Raw genomic sequence first — 16,921 nt, forward strand, 5'->3', positions numbered from 1 at the left:
CATATGGTCATCCTTATACTGCAAACACTGTGGGCATGAGAAGGGTTTTGTTTTGTTTCATTTGCATAGCACACAGTGATACCTATCACCTGTACACCTGTTGCTGAAAGTGTTGTTCATTGTGAGAATCACTTCAGAGATATACAAATTCCATTTACCATGTATCTACAAGCCATGAAAACATTGTGGTATGCATTAGTTAACACTTGGAGATTCCTGTCTGCGAGGGAGGATAAAAATGACCTCAAATCGTTGCTAGGGGGAGGCCACTATTAGGAGAAGGAAGAGAGAAAAGGGGTCTTTGAATCCTAAATTGTAATTGGCCCAGTCACCCAGGGCGTGTTTTACTAATTCTATGAGCTAATGAGATTAGATGGAGCGTAAGAGAGAGCTAGCAGGACGGGCGCTGAGCACTCTTTCATATCACTGCCCATGCTTTTGGAGTTTGGGGAAAGATGTCAGATATGTCACACAAAAACATATAATTGGACTTAATTCTCCCTCTGGCTGGACCATGTGAGAACAACACAGGTAGGGGGCTGGTTTGCCACAACGTATGCAAAACTAGCAAAGAGTATTGTGTTATGGCTAACTTATTATCGTAGTTTCTATTTCTTCTTGCTAGCTTGTTGTTTAAGGAAACACTGAACAATAATAGACATCATTAACCATTACAATTGTGTGTGGGATTATGATTTTTTGAAATATGACATTAGATTAGATTCTGTTCAAACCTCACCTCAGTAGGGTATTTATTTTACTGTCAAGCAAATGTAACTTACTGAGGACTTTTCTGCCATTAGTTATATGAAAATAATTGTTGGTCCATCATGTTCCTTTTCATCTCAGCTGGATTGTGCGGTGTAGTAGTCTGGTTCTTTCTAGTATTACTATTGTTAAATTGGTAGGATATGACCCCAAGGTCATACATTCATTGGCAAGGCGCTCCAGTACAAGTCAAATAGTCTGCTGCCACTGTTTTGTAAGTCATTTAACACGCCTTCTAAATGTCTTGTTAAATGAATGGTTTTCTTCATCTTGATTTCAGGACTTTCTGTCTCGTCGCAGCTCCGGCCAACATCTTCCCGTGTAAAAATACCCCAGGAGTAAGCCTCTTATGAGGTTCTCTAAAAAACAATCCCTCCCCTTCCCCCAACCCCTTTCCTCTTCCTAACTGACCAAAATCCCTGAACCCTCTCCCTATTTAAAATTCGACCCCTTTCCCCACCCGGGGTGTTTCAGGGTCGGGAGAGCCGTTTGGTGACTTTCACCCCTGACGTTCCTGTACAAGATGGCCGTCCTCAAGGTCACATTTACCAAAACCAAGCGTGACAAGCTGGCCCAGGTGCTCTGGTTGCTGAACTGGGTGTCGGTGATCACAGGTGTGACCCTGTTCAGTCTGGGCCTCTTCCTGAAGGTGGAGATCCTCAAGCGGCAGGAGGTGATGTCCGACGACATCCACCCTGTCCCCAACATGCTGATAGGCGTGGGCCTGGCGGCCTGCGGCATCAACTTCCTGGGGGGCAAAATCTGCTACGACTGCGTGGACACGGCAAAGTTCCTCCGCTGGAAGCTCATCATGCTGCCCTACATCATCTGCACGTTCTTCTTCACCTTCTGCATCCTGGTGGGGGCGCTCATGTGTTGCTTCATGCACTACGAGCTGGAGAGATCACTCTATGTGGGCTTGCACAATGCCATGCGCTATTACAAGGACACAGACATACCTGGGAGATGCTACCTGAAGCGCACCGTCGACATGCTGCAGCTCCAGTTTCAGTGCTGTGGAAATGGGGGTTATCGTGACTGGTTCCATGTGCAGTGGATCAGCAACCGCTACCTGGACATGACCAAGAGTGAGGTGACGGAGTAAGTTGAAGACAACAACAACAACACCCCATAATCCTTTGTTTTGCCTAAGGTCATGGGGACAGATGGCCATTTTGTTTGGGTGTCTGAAAAACAGCTCTTGGAGGAATATATACGTGTACTACTTCAAAATCTATAACGACAATTATGATGATAATAATAATCTGTTCATTATAGTTTAAGTGCTCTCATATGGCAGTTTTTACAAGGCCTTCTAACCCTAAAATAAATCAATCCCTTTATTCCATAATCCATCTTCTGTATGTTGAAACCCTTTAAGTTGGTCTTGGGCTTTATTCTGCATCTTAATGGTTTGCATTACAACATTTTTATATGCAAAAACGAAGATGAAATAACTCTATGGTACCAATGGACCAAGGATGCAAAATGTTTCCTTATGAAAACTGACGATTTTGCCTAAATTCGTCATTCGTCAAGCCTTCGTTATCATCAAATCGTGTTCTAGCTCAATTTAAGCATTACTGACTGTCTCAACAATACTGACAGTCTGGCTTCTTCACACTTCACTTAAGTTCTTTCATTGTTATACTCTTCATTTTGTCTTCTCTCTGTGTCTCTTTTTCCCTCTCTGTCTCTCATTCCCATTCTTCACCCCTTTACTCTCTCCACCCTTCCACCCAGCCGTTTGAGAAATAACATTCAGGGGAAGTTCCTGATGGACAGCGTCCCCTTCAGCTGCTGTAACGCGTTCTCACCGCGGCCCTGCATTCAGCACCAGGTCACCAACAACTCAGCCCACCACAACTACGACCACCACACAGAAGAGCTCAACCTGTGGCCGAGGGGCTGCCGCCAAGCCCTGCTGGACTACTACAGCAGCATCATGCAGTCCATCGCCATCATCGTGCTCACCATCTGGCTCTTCGAGGTTGTTTACAACACCCCTATATGAAGTTATATTAGGTCAACGTCTTAGTTTATTTAACTTCTACGTTATTTTTATTTGAAAACTGAGTAAATAGTGTAAGGGTATTTATAGTTTCAATTTTAGATGCTACCGAATACTGTGCTTAAAGTCATACATAATTACATACAGTTAATATGTTTTTAATATGATTTTAGCATTTATCTAAACATGCTACATACTAAACGGCTGCAGAATTTGTATAAACTCTTAGTGAAAACTACCTGCATACTTTACTTTGAAAGGAGAAGCATAGACTGTTAATACATCAGATTCACCACACCCAATAGCGAGAAAAGCCACAGCATTCCTTACTAAAAAATATTTTAAAGTGTATAGGCCTACATTGGACGTACTTTATTAATTGTTTCTGTTCCAGCTTTTTGTTCTCACGGGGGTCCGCTACCTCCAGACGGCCATGGAGAACGTCGTGAGGCTTGGGGACCCTGACTCTGAATCGGACGGTTGGATCCTGGAGAACAGCTTTTCAGAAACAGCCCGCTATAACTTCAACATTATCAAGAGTCTGGGCAAGTGCTGTCATGTCGGTGACGACCCAAACATTGACGTGCCCAGCACCAGCCATGTTCAGGAGAACCTGCCCTCAAGGCAGATACCCCTCCCAAAGTGATGTGAGGTCAGCTCTAACTCGGCTGTGCTCTAAGGGTACAGTGTGGAAGGCCATGGGGCTGCCAGTTGGCATTGAGGCCTATTAAACAACAAGACATTTCTATACACTTGGAAAATGACAGTTCTACCTGATCAAGAAGATACCACAGAATGTACTCACAACACAGGGAGCAGATGTGCAGTATGTGCGTGGCAGTGTGACCCAAATCATCTTAAACTGAGTTATGATTGTAAGTGATCTCAATCTAAAGGAGACAAAAGATAGGTAAGCTGGCTGCAACATTGTACCTGTGCCATATAGCTGGAAACACAGGTTGGTAAAAAAAAGAGACAAAAACAAAAGAGTAAAGCAATGGAATCGCTGATATCAGTTATCAGTGCAAGCAGAGCTGGCAATCATTCATAAAATGGAGTCCTCAGTGCTGCCAGCTAACGCAGGAAGAAGTCACAGCATTGAACTATTGCAGCTGCCTTTCATGTTACATTACATTACATTGGTGTCTGTATGTTGAGTAGCGAGAGTGAGTTGTCTAATTTAAGTGAAAGCTTTTCAAATGTACATTCAACTCAATCACTTGCCTGAAATGTATTGTTTTGCCTGCTACTGAATTGATCATAAACAAGTGTGTCTGAAAGGAACACTTGGCAAGGTACTCTAGAAGCAAGTCACGTTACATTCACTTGTGCCTCCGCCCCTGAGAGATGTACAGGGTATCCTTAAGGACAATCGTATGAGATTTCCTCAGAGAGTACTATAGGTAACCTCTCATAATATTGGCTTTTTTTTCTCTGTGCCTTTGAGTACCACGAGATACTACCATAATATATTGTTCACTAAGCTAACGGACAATTCATCATATGTCAACCATTCATACAGACTTCATTTGATCTGTGTAATTATACAGTATTGCTTGCTTATATATTTTTCAGAATAAAAGATCATCATCAAATAATCTACTGAGTTATTACGAAAATCCCATATGAAAGCCTTGCCTCTGTTATATGTTTTGAATTAGCTTCTTGGTCAACAAGGGTACTTGGAGAGAAAGGACGACAAAAGCTAACTCTGTATCTTGTCCCTATTAGGGCTGAGGTACATTTGTTGAAGGATTCTATTTGTCACCAGGGCCGGAGTTTGGAAAATTGTTCAATATTTTGTTGTTGTTGTTGTAGATTATACCAAACATATTTGACCTGTGTGTTAAGAAACCGTGGGTCAAGAAAAGTCTTAATTCAAAAATACTACAATACATTAGTGGAAAATAAATGTCTTATGTGCTTCTTTTGTATTACATGTGCTGTCAAAAACATGTTTTGCATTTTCTTGTTCATTCTTTGTATGAGACTCCATAAGAAATATACTCAAAATGTGCATAAAATAAAGACCTGAAACTGCATTATCTCTATGTCAATATTTACACTGTTCTACATTTATTCTGGTACGATTTCTTTTAATTAGTTGAGCGTGATTTCTTTTCATTTGGTCCATATCTGACAAAGCTGCAATTAAACTATACGTGTCAAACTGAAAATATCCCCTTCCCTTTAGTTATATATGTTTGTCTCAGTTAGGTATGGTTGCTTTTTTCTTGTCTTAATAGATTGAAAAGGCGACCATGTCCATATACTAGTGCATTGGTACCGTAATCCCTGGGTTAAGGGGATTTCTCTGCACTTAGATCTCAATCCACTGAAGAGCCATACATCCAATTACACACCTTGAGACCAGAGATGACACATAGGCTACCTCTGCCAGTGTGGTTGACCTGGATTCTTAGCGGGCCATAGAGCAACCAGAGTTTCAGATTCTGTAACACACTTCCTAAGAATGTAGAGATACTGACCATGTTTAATCAAGTGCACAATTGTTCACTTTTACTAATAGTGGCATCTGACTGAATGGCAAAAATGGTCAGTTTTAGGGCCCATTTTAGGACAGGAGTAGCTCAACCATTGTTGCCACCTAGTGGTTGCAATATTCCACGCACATCGTCAGTTTAGACAGCCCACTACAGCGTCCGGCATCATTGTGGTATTGAATTTTCGTGAATACGGATACAGGCCGAACTGTACGTATCTAACGGTCTTCGCGTAGGTTGTTTAGACTCACCCTCATCAATGGTCAGACGCGTGAGGCGTAAAGGATGATGCTGCATTTATTGTAGACAATCGGTTTACTGTCAGCGGATCGCGCCTGGAACCCATTGACTCTATCAAGGTAGGCTTTTCGTTGATATTATCAAGACTACCCTAGCTGTTGTGCTGTTCAGAATTAGCCTACGTCACAGATTACTAGGTGACAGTTTAGGGTTGGAGATAGCCGAATGGAGCCTAGGATGAAACTGCGTATTTCAAAACCGCAGAGAGATTATGATTACAAATCTTGTAGGAGATTTATCTCAATCTCATATCTTGTAATTTCTCAATTGCCATTAGGCTGCTTTAAGAGACATTTACGTGTTGTCGCCGCCCATTACGTAACGGTTTGTTAACAAGTCTGTTTTCTAGCAGGTGCCATGATATTAGATCAACAGTATGGGATTGGTCGAGTCGCAGGCTTTAGCCATCTAAATATGTACTATAGGCCTTTATTTGTCTCACTGATCGATGCTCAGCCCAAAGAGCACGGTTTTTATGGTGCCCCGGTCTTTTTCACACACGGGAAAGAAAACATTGAAGAAGGCATAGAGCATGTAGCCTAGACATAGCAGTTCATATTAGCCACACATCCTCCATTTGCAAGCCAGTTTATAACGATTTTGACATTTTATTGTGTTGGGTAGCATGAGGGTGCAATGTGCAATAATGAGAGAGTATTATGCTACAAAATACTTAACTAAATACGCTATTCCCTTTATTTTAGCCTTTCCTTTCCATCTCCCCCTTTCCTTTTTATATTGACTTGTTTTTTTTTTCCACAACGTTACCGTATTCTCGTGTCTGTGGTCTATTGAATTTACAGTTGATAACATGATGCGTAAAGCCCCCTGTACTCAAGATAATCAATTTTCAGTGTCAGGGTTTAGAAAGATAAAATTGCCTCATAGTTGGTAACCAGCCCAAAGGTGTACTTTGGTTCATTAAACAACGCAGTTAGCGAGCAAAGTCCCACTTCAGCAACTAATGTGGGTTTTGGAGCAGGGGGATTGGTGGGTGTGTCTAACCCAGGACCTGCATTTAGCTGGGCCTTGTGTGCAGAAGCACAACCAAACCCCTCCTACAGGCAGGACCGGGTGCAGGGCCTATAACTTTGAGCCACACTGCTCGTGGTCACTGTCATGTGAGTCTTGATTTCATTCCATGTTAGTATACTGGTCATCCCTGATCTGACAACTAATAGGATTGCAATATGTCTGGGGCTCAAAATTGCAAGGCTGGTACTGGTAGTAAATCTGTTAATATCACTGATGTGTTGCCAGATTTACTGGATAGCCTTGTATGTCTTGCATGAAACATTTCGGCAAGCTGTCAGTCAAGTAGTGTCAAACTTTGTACTAACATCTTTGGAATTTTCATTTACTGAAGCTCTTTGACAGATCTTTATTTGCAGGGTATTTCCAAATTGAAAATCTTTTAAATTCAGGGATTTAGGAGACCTAAAACTTTGATCAGTGATTGCTTTCAGTGGCATTATCACAGATGCCAACAACATTTGTGAATACTTTGTGAATGTTGTGGATGCTCATGTTCTCATAAATGATTAATGACCTCTTACTGCTGGGGAAGCTTTATTCCATTAGCTTTTATTGTCTCTGTCTTGTAACGCAGAACCCTGTCTCCCCAGCCTCCATCAGCCTAATCCCCAAACGGATGTGGGTAAATATGGCTGCCCTCCACGTACTGCTGGGCACTCTACTCCTGGCTGTTAACTCAATCGCCCAGGCACCTGGAGACGACACCGAACAGCTTGCCTTACGGAATGCCGAATTTGCCACCAGCCTGTACCGTAAAGTCGCCGGCTCCAACGACGGGAACGTGGTGGTGTCACCCCTGAGCCTGACTCTGGGTCTGGCTGCCCTGGCGGAGGGTGCAGGGGGCCAGACTCAGGAGCAGCTCCTGAGCACCCTCCAGCTCAGCCTGCTGCAGAAGCCCGACGCCCCCGACCGCATCCCCCAGCTCCTGCAGTCTCTCCAGAAGGACGTGGAGAAGGAGCCCTCCGTCAGGTACGACCAGGGCTCAGCGCTGTTCGCTGCACAGCAGGTCTCCGTGGAGGCGACATTCAAAGAGCGGGTGAAGGAGTACTTCCAGACGGAGGCGCAGAATGTGGACTTCAGTAAAACACAGGCTGCCGCGAACACCATAAATGACCACTTCCGCAGCAAGACTGGGGACAAGATCCGAGAAGCGGTGACGGACACCATCGATGCTAACACACAACTGATGCTAGTCAGTGCTGTCTTCTTCAAAGGTGAGTGAAAGGTCACATCTGTCAACACCAAACAAGAACCCTCATCTACTGAAACAAAGTGAGTGGAGTGAAAGGTCACATCTGCCCTCATATGCTGAAACAAAGTGAACGCGAACAGTGTTAATGGTTTATACTGTTACTGTTTACATCCCCTTGACTTACTGACACACTAAAAATTATTTCCTGTGTTTTCAGTGAAGTGCTTTTGGAGAAAAAATGAAACATTTAATAATATGTTAATGTTCTTGATACCATATTTTGAATTTGATCTGAAATCTCAGGTATTTTCCTGTGGTATTAGAACATAACCTTTACTGCAGAAGATCTAATTTAAGACTTGTGCGTTTGCTTCATCAGTGACATATTTCAACGAAAGATGCACAACTGAATGTAAAGAATGTGTTTATGTTTAGCATATTGGATTGTATATTTATTTTGTAAAATTAGTTAAGGCTTATTATATGTCTATCATATGTGTAATTTATGTTCTGAGTACTTATATGTTATGTTATGTTATATTATGTTATGTTATGTTAGGCTGTTGCGCGGTGTCTTGTCTTAAGAATTTCAGTGCCCAGTCTGACTCTGTGTTGTTCTGTGCATCTGACAATAAAAGATTTGAAACTTAAAGAACCTAACAGGGCCTTGCCTTCTTCATCGTGTTCTTCCTGTAGGCCAGTTGGTGCTGCCTTTCAACGCCAGCTTGACCCAGCAGGAGCGCTTCTACATCGACAAGTACCACATCGCTCAGGTGCCCATGATGTTCCGTTCCGATAAGTACCACCTGGCGTACGACCCTGCTCTCAAAGTGGGCATTCTCAAGCTGGCAAGCGCAGGAGGGGTAGCCATGCTCGTGATTTTCCCCGACGAGGATGTGGATATCACCTCCATAGATGACGAGCTCTATGCCAATACATACCTGGAGTGGTTGAAGAGTTTGAAGAGAACGTGAGTGAATTCTGTGATGGTGTGAACGTGATGGTGTGTCTAATGGGTTACTCCGTAGAACAAACTCCACAAAGTTGTAGTGAGGTTGTGATGGACCTGTTTATTTTGAAGTGGATTGTTGCTTTCTCCACACAGGAAACTGGAGGTTCAGCTGCCACGCTTCTCTCTGCTGCAGTCTTACTCCCTGAAGACGGCCCTTCCCAGCATGGGTATTCCAGACGTCTTCCAGGGCAATGCGGACCTGTCCAAACTCAGCAGTAGCCAGGGCCTGAAGCTGGACGAGGTAACCGTGTTCGTCTGCCTTTAAGTTTACCTGATCGTCTGCCAATCCTTGCTGACCATGTGCAAGATGAAAGGGGGTGACAGAGAGAGGTTAGGAAAAAAATGGAATAAAGATTAAAAAAAAAACGAAGGAATGAAACATGCCTCCACTAGATGTACATGTATACAGTACTGATGGTCTACTACGTAATGATTGACTGGTTGAATGATTGTGGTTGCTATGGTAGCAGGCTGATCAATAAGGCAGAAAGAATATAGGGTTACAAAGAGAACTAGGGCACAAAAGGTACACAGGCAAACATATGAAATCATATGTGTATCAAAGTTTATATTTGTTTTTTTTTTTAGCGGAAAGAGAAAATTAAAGGGAGAGCTATATGAATAGGGAAAACGTTGGGGAAAGTAAGAGGTTTTAGGAGACATTTAAGAAAATAGCACTGTCATTATCCAGCAATCATGTGGCCATACTCATATAATCCATAGATGACAGCACATCCACTAACCACCTTTCCCATGCCCACCCAGGTTCTGCAGAAGACTGCCATTGAGATAGATGAGACCGGGTCAGAGCCAGACTCGGCACCCCCCACTGACCCCTTCACCACCAACCTGCCCCCCCGACTCACCATTAACAGACCCTTCCTGTTCCTGGTCTACCACGAGGCCACCAAGAACCTGCTCCAAATCGGAAGAGTGGTCGACCCCACCAAAAACTAAACGCATGAGATGTCAACACACTGTCTTAACTGTAGTTATAACAAATACACATACTGTATTAATCAAAAACCTGGTCTGTAACATATAACTTATTAAGGAGCCTACATCTTGATCCTGTATACATATTCTGTGTTAAACAATAACCTGGGTTATTTGTCTACTTTCTGGTATTAGCCTGCTGCCTGTAGCTTTATACATGTAACAGAAACAGGCCTGTGTTATTTGTTGCTACATACTACACACATCATGTAAGGATTCATGTAAAAGTGTTGCATTGTTGCGTTCTGCTCAGTATGTGAAGTTTTGGGATAGCTGTATTGGATTTATTGAGGAATGTGGTATTTTTTAAATACTGAGGTGAAATTCCACATTCAGGAAGTATTCTTCTCAAGTATTCGGTGACAATGCACTGTTTAATTAGCATGAATAATGGGGTGCTTTAATTTGTACCATTGGGGGTGGCCACACATAAGTGTGATCTGCTGCTGGCTACATCCACTGAGAGAATAAAAAGTTGAAGGAACAAACAGCATGGCGAAGTAATGTTTCACAGCACTGCATCAGCACTACAGTTAACCGAGTCTCCCCTGTGTTTATGTGAGTGTGATGGGGACACATTAGGAAGGTGACACATACAGAATTCAGCGTGGGTCTTCTGTTTATTGATTGGGTAGTGTGTGGTGTGGGCGTGAATCACTCAGGTGCTCTGCAACACCAGGCACAATCTCATTGGTCGAGAGGGGAATAGTTCTTGAAGTCACGGGCGTGCTGTGGTGTCAGCGAGAGGCGATAAGACTCATCAAAAATAAATTGAGCTTTTTTTTTTTTTCCCTCTTTTCTATTATTTCTTTTTCTTACCCGGCTGGGAAATATAAAACAAAGAAGAAAAAGACTTTGCAAAGCATGCTATAATACAAGAAAAAAATCAAATGATTCAATAAATAAAATACATCCATTTGCTCCTCCATACAAATTGCTTCGTGACATTTCTTTCCACTTTAGTTTTTTCCGTCTCCTTTTCTAACAAATGTTACGAGTATTTGTTGAGTAAGGCAGAGATGGATCAATGTCAAACTGGTTTGTTGGCGCGCAAAAAAAATAAAACTTTAAAAGACATCTGACGTTCCCCCGTCTCCCCCTCTCTCTCTCTTCATCTCTCACGTCTGGGTCTGTGTCCTCAGTCTTTTTGTTCCAGCATCCCATGAGAGTGGAGGGTGGGGGCATGGATGTGACGCAGGATGACATGAAGGTCCAACCGGGGGAAGTATTGGCCACTAGGCTCTCGTCTTCTGACGGACGGGGGGAGGCGGAAATCTTGCCAGCACCTTCAGTGGCAATACCAATCATTCCCTCCCGGACTGCATTCCGAATGAGTTAGACTTCCTTTGACTGTGACAAAAAAAAGAGACTCGTATTAGTAGCTGATACGACTACATTAGTTTCTTCCCATACAAACACTATTGTTCTATTTCCATATGCTCTACCAAGTAACTCAATGGCATCCATTTACACATATGACTTTATGGAGGGATACGTTACGCACATGGAGAGCTTTCTGGACTGTGTGTCCTTGCCCCCGTTTCCACGGTGATCCACGGAGCTGGATGTGTTGCTGCGGATGAGGACGGGCATGGAGGAGGTGGAGGGCGTGGGGGAGAGCGAGGACGACGAGGACGCCACGGTGTAGTGGTGAGGCCGCATTGTGTCATCTGTGGGGGGTGACAAACAGAGAGAGAGAGGGAGGGAGAGAGAGGGAGGGAGGGTAGGGGGGTCAGATACAGTTCTCTTTGCAGGCTCGTTCTGTTGTCATGTATTTGACAGCTTTATCATTACAGCTGCTGCAGTGTGAGGATTGTCTTCATTTACTCAGTTTAGGCATCTAGTTTCACAACTGAAAATTCAGTGTTTATTCTGAAATCGCCCCAGGAGAGAAGTGTTTTTTGTTGAAGTGGGGCTCATCTAATCTGAAAACGACATAAAACTGGGTCTTGTCACCATGACAGACAGTCTGTTTAGTCATCTTTTCCCATCTCCATCCCTAAGTCACACATTGCGCAGAAGCCACCAGATGTTTCATTATAAAAGTAGATTTACCATTTACTGCTAGCATGGAGCTCTTCACAGTGCCAGTACAACTTCCGGACTCTTTCACCTTTCTGAGGAGAAACAGGAAAACACTGAGCTCTCTTTCTCGTTGTTTTTCTCAGTGAGATTGAAGTAAACTAATGGAGAAAGCCATTGCCTTCCTGTAATGAGTGCGAGAGAACAGCTGAGTGTTTCTATGCCCTGGGGGAGGCACTGTGCATTGGTAATGTGTTCTTCCAAAAGCATTTGCTTGAAAAAAAAAAAAAAATGATTATAAAGCAAAATGAGTGAGCTCATAAATTGAACTATATGACATGATATACAGCTATTACAGACGTGCACATTACAGAAAATAGCTATTTGAGTGTGCAATATATTCATCATCATCCAGCAGTAATATGCAGCTCATTTTGTAAGAATGTTTTCTGTTGGCTATATTGACTTTGTGTAGTATCTGCTGAATGGTTGTTTAGAATGTACTTTGTACTATTAACTAGTACAGGAGGCAGACATATTTGATCTGGTTGGACATTCTTAAGATGTATATATGTGTGGAGATGCTACACTTTGCTTACAGGGTTTTGTCTGAAGAGTTGGACATCTTGGGGGTGGTGGGATGACTACTGAGGGAGCGACTCCGTGCTAGCTTGGCCTTCCTCATCTCTTTACCTTCAAACACAAGACCATCATTTTCAACAACATCAACAAGGTCTTCACCATTATCATCCTCATCATCCTCATCATCATCATCATTCAGCCCCACGACACGGCCATTATTATAACCTCTCGCCTCATAATCAACACGCCAACAATCTCAGCCTACAGTGGAATAGCAAGCATATGGCCACTGCTACTCAGGGTTCATTAAGGAATATGAGATATGATGGACATCCTCACCAGCCGAGGTGGACAGGGTCGCTCCTGACGTGGACCCTGACATTCCTTTAGGGCCCGACAGCCCCGTCTTACTGTCTCTTCCTGTAGATCAGAAGGGTGTTACGTTTCAGAAGAGTGCGTCACAACATGAGACTGACCTCAGAACAGACTACCAGCCTCAGAGGACGTGACTATGGGACTTTATGAAGAGAGTATATGTAGAATATATGGAAACAACTCATTTACAGCTGCTGTTTTCTGTTTAAAACCAAGACTGCTCATTTACGCTCTGCCTTCGTTAAGCAATGGACCGATTCAGAATGTTTCAAATGCACTAAACATGTTAACTGTTCACATACCAATTTGGAACAAACCCCCCACGGGTGTCTCAAGACTTGGATAAAAATATGAATTCTGATTCAAAATGACCACTCACAAACCTAATACGAAATACCATCATGTCATATTGAGGCAAACAGACATATCATTTTCATCCAGTAGCTGGATGGGCATACAGGGATGACTTCTCCTCCTGTCTTCGCTGAGGTGGTTCATTATGAGGTAGTTATTCAACTCACGTTTCTTGTCTGTGTGTTTTTCGCCCACGAGTTTGGCTTCGCTCTGCTGTCGCTCCAGCATTTCCTGTGATGAGGGGGAAAAAACAAGAGCCATTCCAAAAATAACACTTGAGAAAATTCACAAAAATGTGCGAAGACCAAAGAGGTTACACGAGGCACACCATCTGTTTCTTCAGCAGCAACTGTGTGAGTGTGAGTGTGTGTGTGTGAGTGTGTGTGTGATCTGTCAGACACTCAGCTCAAAGATGTGCTTAAAAAGAAGCTTTTTTGAATAGCTCATCACAACAGATGTTGTATAACACACAGAATACAAACACAGTGTTCTGCTTACATCTTTCAAGTGATAACATTTTCATTAGGAGTCGTTTGTTTAGGGTGATACAGGCATGCATGGTCTACATTGCACATTGAAATTTGGGTATATTTGAACTGACACAATTCCTCTCAATAATCTAAACTGTAATAATATTGTTTTCCCTGCATCTGCCCTTGACTACCCTACATTATCCCATTACACACCATTAAGGTGATGTTACATTTTAAAATGCTATTCTTCATCTCCTAACCAGTTGCTGTTTGACACAGCATCCTAATAGCACTTGTCTTACCATTTCCAACAGCAGAGCTTCCTCCTTCTCTTTCTTCTGGTCCAGCAGATCTCTTTCATGTCGTTTGTGGTACTACAAAAGAAAATGATGCCTTTTAAAAAACAATAATCATATCTCTTCACAGATGTGGAGTGGCAGGAAGTGGAGTCTCTGGATGCAGACTAAATGTAAATCTTTCAAGCAGATGGATAAGGAATACTCACCGGTTCAGTGATTTCCATCTTGTCCAACTCTAGCACTATCTGAAAGCCAGAGAAAAAAAGAACAAGAACATGAATTTATCTTCTCATCTTTTATCTGAGCGGTTCTCTTGCCGAACAGATTGGCAGGGCCACTGAAGGGTGTTCATCATAACCCACTAAAAGAGAGGCATCGCATATGCTGTGTTACACACCAATAACTAATGAGCAATCTGTCACAAACAAAAGATTGAAGCTTGTAATAATGGATATATAAATGTACAATCACACAATTAATGTAAAATCAACACAAAGGAGGTATATTTAAATTTAAAGACTAGGGTTTAATAGCATCTTGTTAACTTTGAAGATTCTCTACAGACTTCCAACTGACTGTCAGCTTGAAAGGCATATTTGTTATGTGTAGCACCTAAAGTGTGAAGGGACTTGTATTTTTAAACGGAGAAGAAGAGAGATGGACTTGTGGGGAGGGAGATACTTTGAGGGGAGCTAGCGACTAGGTCAGCCAGTCGGTAGTTAGAACATGGTGTGCAGCCCGTTGGGTTAGTTATAAGTTGAAGTGCTCGATAAACTTGCAAGCTTGTGAATTCAAACTAAGTTCCGTGTCAGGCGTAAATTCGATGCCCCCAGATACTTTAACCATTACATATGCACGAACAGAAGTAATAACACAATCCAGGCAGCAGCGTTAATTAATTTAAAATGTTTAAAATGAATAGCAAAAATGAGCACATTAACCAAGATACCTCAGGCCTCAAATACCGGCATTCCATCAAGAAGTTGCTGAGCAGAAACTTTGAGATTATTTGTAGGGAGCGTTGTGTTATTTGTGTTATTTGATTCGTCTCCCTCATTAAGCACCGTGTAGACTCGAGTGGTGAGTGGTCACCTAGCACACTGTTTCAACCCTGTTGGACAATACATGTCAGCTGTAACACCTGACTGTCCACCTGCCCAGTCACCGCTGTTGTGGCGTACCTTGCGTATGGTGGCTACCACATCCTTGTCCTTCTCCCGGCACAGCAGTTTGCGCACACAGAACTCCAGCTGCTGGAGCAGGTGCTTGTCTGCGGGCAGCCGGATGGTGGAGCGCAGCCTGGGCAGCATGTGGCACAGCTTATACCTGCGGGGCAGAGAGTGACGGAGTTACAGGGCGGAGCAGCATAGAGGCAGAAGCCCAGTGCTACAGGCAGACTTCAGGGGCGGATCTCTATCTCCAGGCTCACTACCACATAATGGTGCTTTCATGATCGAGCAAAAAAACAAAACAACAGTTTTAGCAAAGAGCAATCATTGTGAGTCATCAAAGTAGAACAAGATAGTTTTGCTGTTTTCAGGGAATTCATTGCCACCCCCCCCCCCCCCGCCACCCCCTTTGAAAAGCTGGCTGTTTTGGTAGAGCACCCAAACAGGGAGGTGAAATCTGCTCGTTCGCACCTGACGTTGGCCACAGGGTCGCTGACCAGCTCTAGGGCCTGGATCAGGAAGTGCTTGCAGAAGTAGGACTTTGAAAATAGCTCCATAGCGATCTCACACAGGTCTAGATACCGCAGCCGGTTCCAGTAGCTTCTGCCCTGGGCCAGTTCTAGAGAACACAAAGAGGAGATGTTACACATACACCAGTCCTGTGGTACATGTTACACATACAAGAGTCCTGTGGTACATGTTACACATACACCAGTTCTGTGGTACATGTTACACATACACCAGTTCTGTGGTACATGTTACACATACAAGAGTCCTGTGGTACATGTTACACATACAAGAGTCCTGTGGTACATGTTACACATACAAGAGTCCTGTGGTACATGTTACACATACAAGAGTCCTGTGGTACATGTTACACATACAAGAGTCCTGTGGTACATGTTACACATACAAGAGTCCTGTGGTACATGTTACACATACAAGAGTCCTGTGGTACATGTTACACATACAAGAGTCCTGTGGTACATGTTACACATACACCAGTCCTGTGGTACATGTTACACATACACCAGTCCTGTGGTACATGTTACACATACAAGAGTCCTGTGGTACATGTTACACATACACCAGTCCTGTGGTACATGTTACACATACAAGAGTCCTGTGGTACATGTTACACATACAAGAGTCCTGTGGTACATGTTACACATACACCAGTCCTGTGGTACATGTTACACATACAAGAGTCCTGTGGTACATGTTACACATACACCAGTCCTGTGGTACATGTTACACATACACCAGTCCTGTGGTACATGTTACACATACACCAGTCCTGTGGTACATGTTACACATACACCAGTCCTGTGGTACATGTTACACATACAAGAGTCCTGTGGTACATGTTACACATACAAGAGTCCTGTGGTACATGTTACACATACAAGAGTCCTGTGGTACATGTTACACATACAAGAGTCCTGTGGTACATGTTACACATACACCAGTCCTGTGGTACATGTTACACATACAAGAGTCCTGTGGTACATGTTACACATACAAGAGTCCTGTGGTACATGTTACACATACACCAGTCCTGTGGTACATGTTACACATACAAGAGTCCTGTGGTACATGTTACACATACAAGAGTCCTGTGGTACATGTTACACATACACCAGTCCTGTGGTACATGTTACACATACAAGAGTCCTGTGGTACATGTTTGTAAGTATTTGACTGAGCAACCTTATCTGTTGCTGAATGTTTGCGTGGCCATACAAACTATGGACCAGTGTGTGAATCTGAGAGTGCCTGAGTAAGACTCAAAGTGCACACTTTCAAAACTTTCAAAAGTACCCTGCATG

The 16,921-nt window shown here is 43.1% G+C and overlaps 3 protein-coding genes across 7 annotated transcripts in view; 2 read left to right on the forward strand and 1 right to left on the reverse strand.

Annotated features, from left to right (window-relative positions):
* The first annotated feature begins 397 nt into the window (after positions 1-397).
* Positions 398-3,846, forward strand: prph2lb (peripherin 2-like b). Its single transcript, XM_012823826.2, has 4 exons — positions 398-531; positions 1,049-1,869; positions 2,512-2,758; positions 3,174-3,846. Exons 2-4 carry the CDS (start codon positions 1,292-1,294, stop codon positions 3,423-3,425), a joined length of 1,077 nt encoding a protein of 358 aa, XP_012679280.1. The 5' UTR covers positions 398-531; positions 1,049-1,291; the 3' UTR covers positions 3,426-3,846.
* Positions 3,847-5,449: 1,603 nt separating this feature from the next.
* serpina10a (serpin peptidase inhibitor, clade A (alpha-1 antiproteinase, antitrypsin), member 10a) lies at positions 5,450-10,306 on the forward strand. Of its 4 annotated transcripts, none has more exons than XM_012823964.3 (5): positions 5,450-5,642; positions 7,193-7,832; positions 8,507-8,780; positions 8,916-9,063; positions 9,588-10,306. In XM_012823964.3, exons 2-5 carry the CDS (start codon positions 7,235-7,237, stop codon positions 9,777-9,779), a joined length of 1,212 nt encoding a protein of 403 aa, XP_012679418.1. In that variant the 5' UTR covers positions 5,450-5,642; positions 7,193-7,234; the 3' UTR covers positions 9,780-10,306. The 4 variants fall into 4 exon arrangements, with proteins under 4 accessions (XP_012679418.1, XP_012679420.1, XP_031437066.1 ...); XM_012823966.3 differs by having other exon boundaries at positions 7,209-7,832; XM_031581206.2 differs by lacking the exon at positions 5,450-5,642 and adding an exon at positions 6,533-6,704 and having other exon boundaries at positions 7,209-7,832.
* Positions 10,307-10,624: 318 nt separating this feature from the next.
* Positions 10,625-16,921, reverse strand: part of ppp4r4 (protein phosphatase 4, regulatory subunit 4) — a 33,933-nt gene continuing 27,636 nt past the window's right edge. For both annotated transcript variants that reach the window (XM_012823962.3, XM_012823961.3), the window contains exons 15-25: positions 16,914-16,921; positions 15,564-15,711; positions 15,105-15,249; positions 14,130-14,168; positions 13,927-13,998; positions 13,319-13,382; positions 12,762-12,842; positions 12,440-12,533; positions 11,874-11,935; positions 11,323-11,488; positions 10,625-11,168 (exon numbers count right to left, since the gene is read on the reverse strand). The exon at positions 16,914-16,921 is cut by the window's right edge and continues 98 nt beyond it. In XM_012823962.3, coding sequence (XP_012679416.1) covers positions 11,123-11,168; positions 11,323-11,488; positions 11,874-11,935; positions 12,440-12,533; positions 12,762-12,842; positions 13,319-13,382; positions 13,927-13,998; positions 14,130-14,168; positions 15,105-15,249; positions 15,564-15,711; positions 16,914-16,921 — 925 coding nt within the window. In that variant the 3' untranslated portion in view covers positions 10,625-11,122. The remainder of the gene's footprint in view (positions 11,169-11,322; positions 11,489-11,873; positions 11,936-12,439; positions 12,534-12,761; positions 12,843-13,318; positions 13,383-13,926; positions 13,999-14,129; positions 14,169-15,104; positions 15,250-15,563; positions 15,712-16,913) is intronic.

Source organism: Clupea harengus, chromosome 15 (genome assembly GCF_900700415.2).
Source record: "Clupea harengus chromosome 15, Ch_v2.0.2, whole genome shotgun sequence".
Lineage (NCBI taxonomy): Eukaryota > Metazoa > Chordata > Actinopteri > Clupeiformes > Clupeidae > Clupea > Clupea harengus.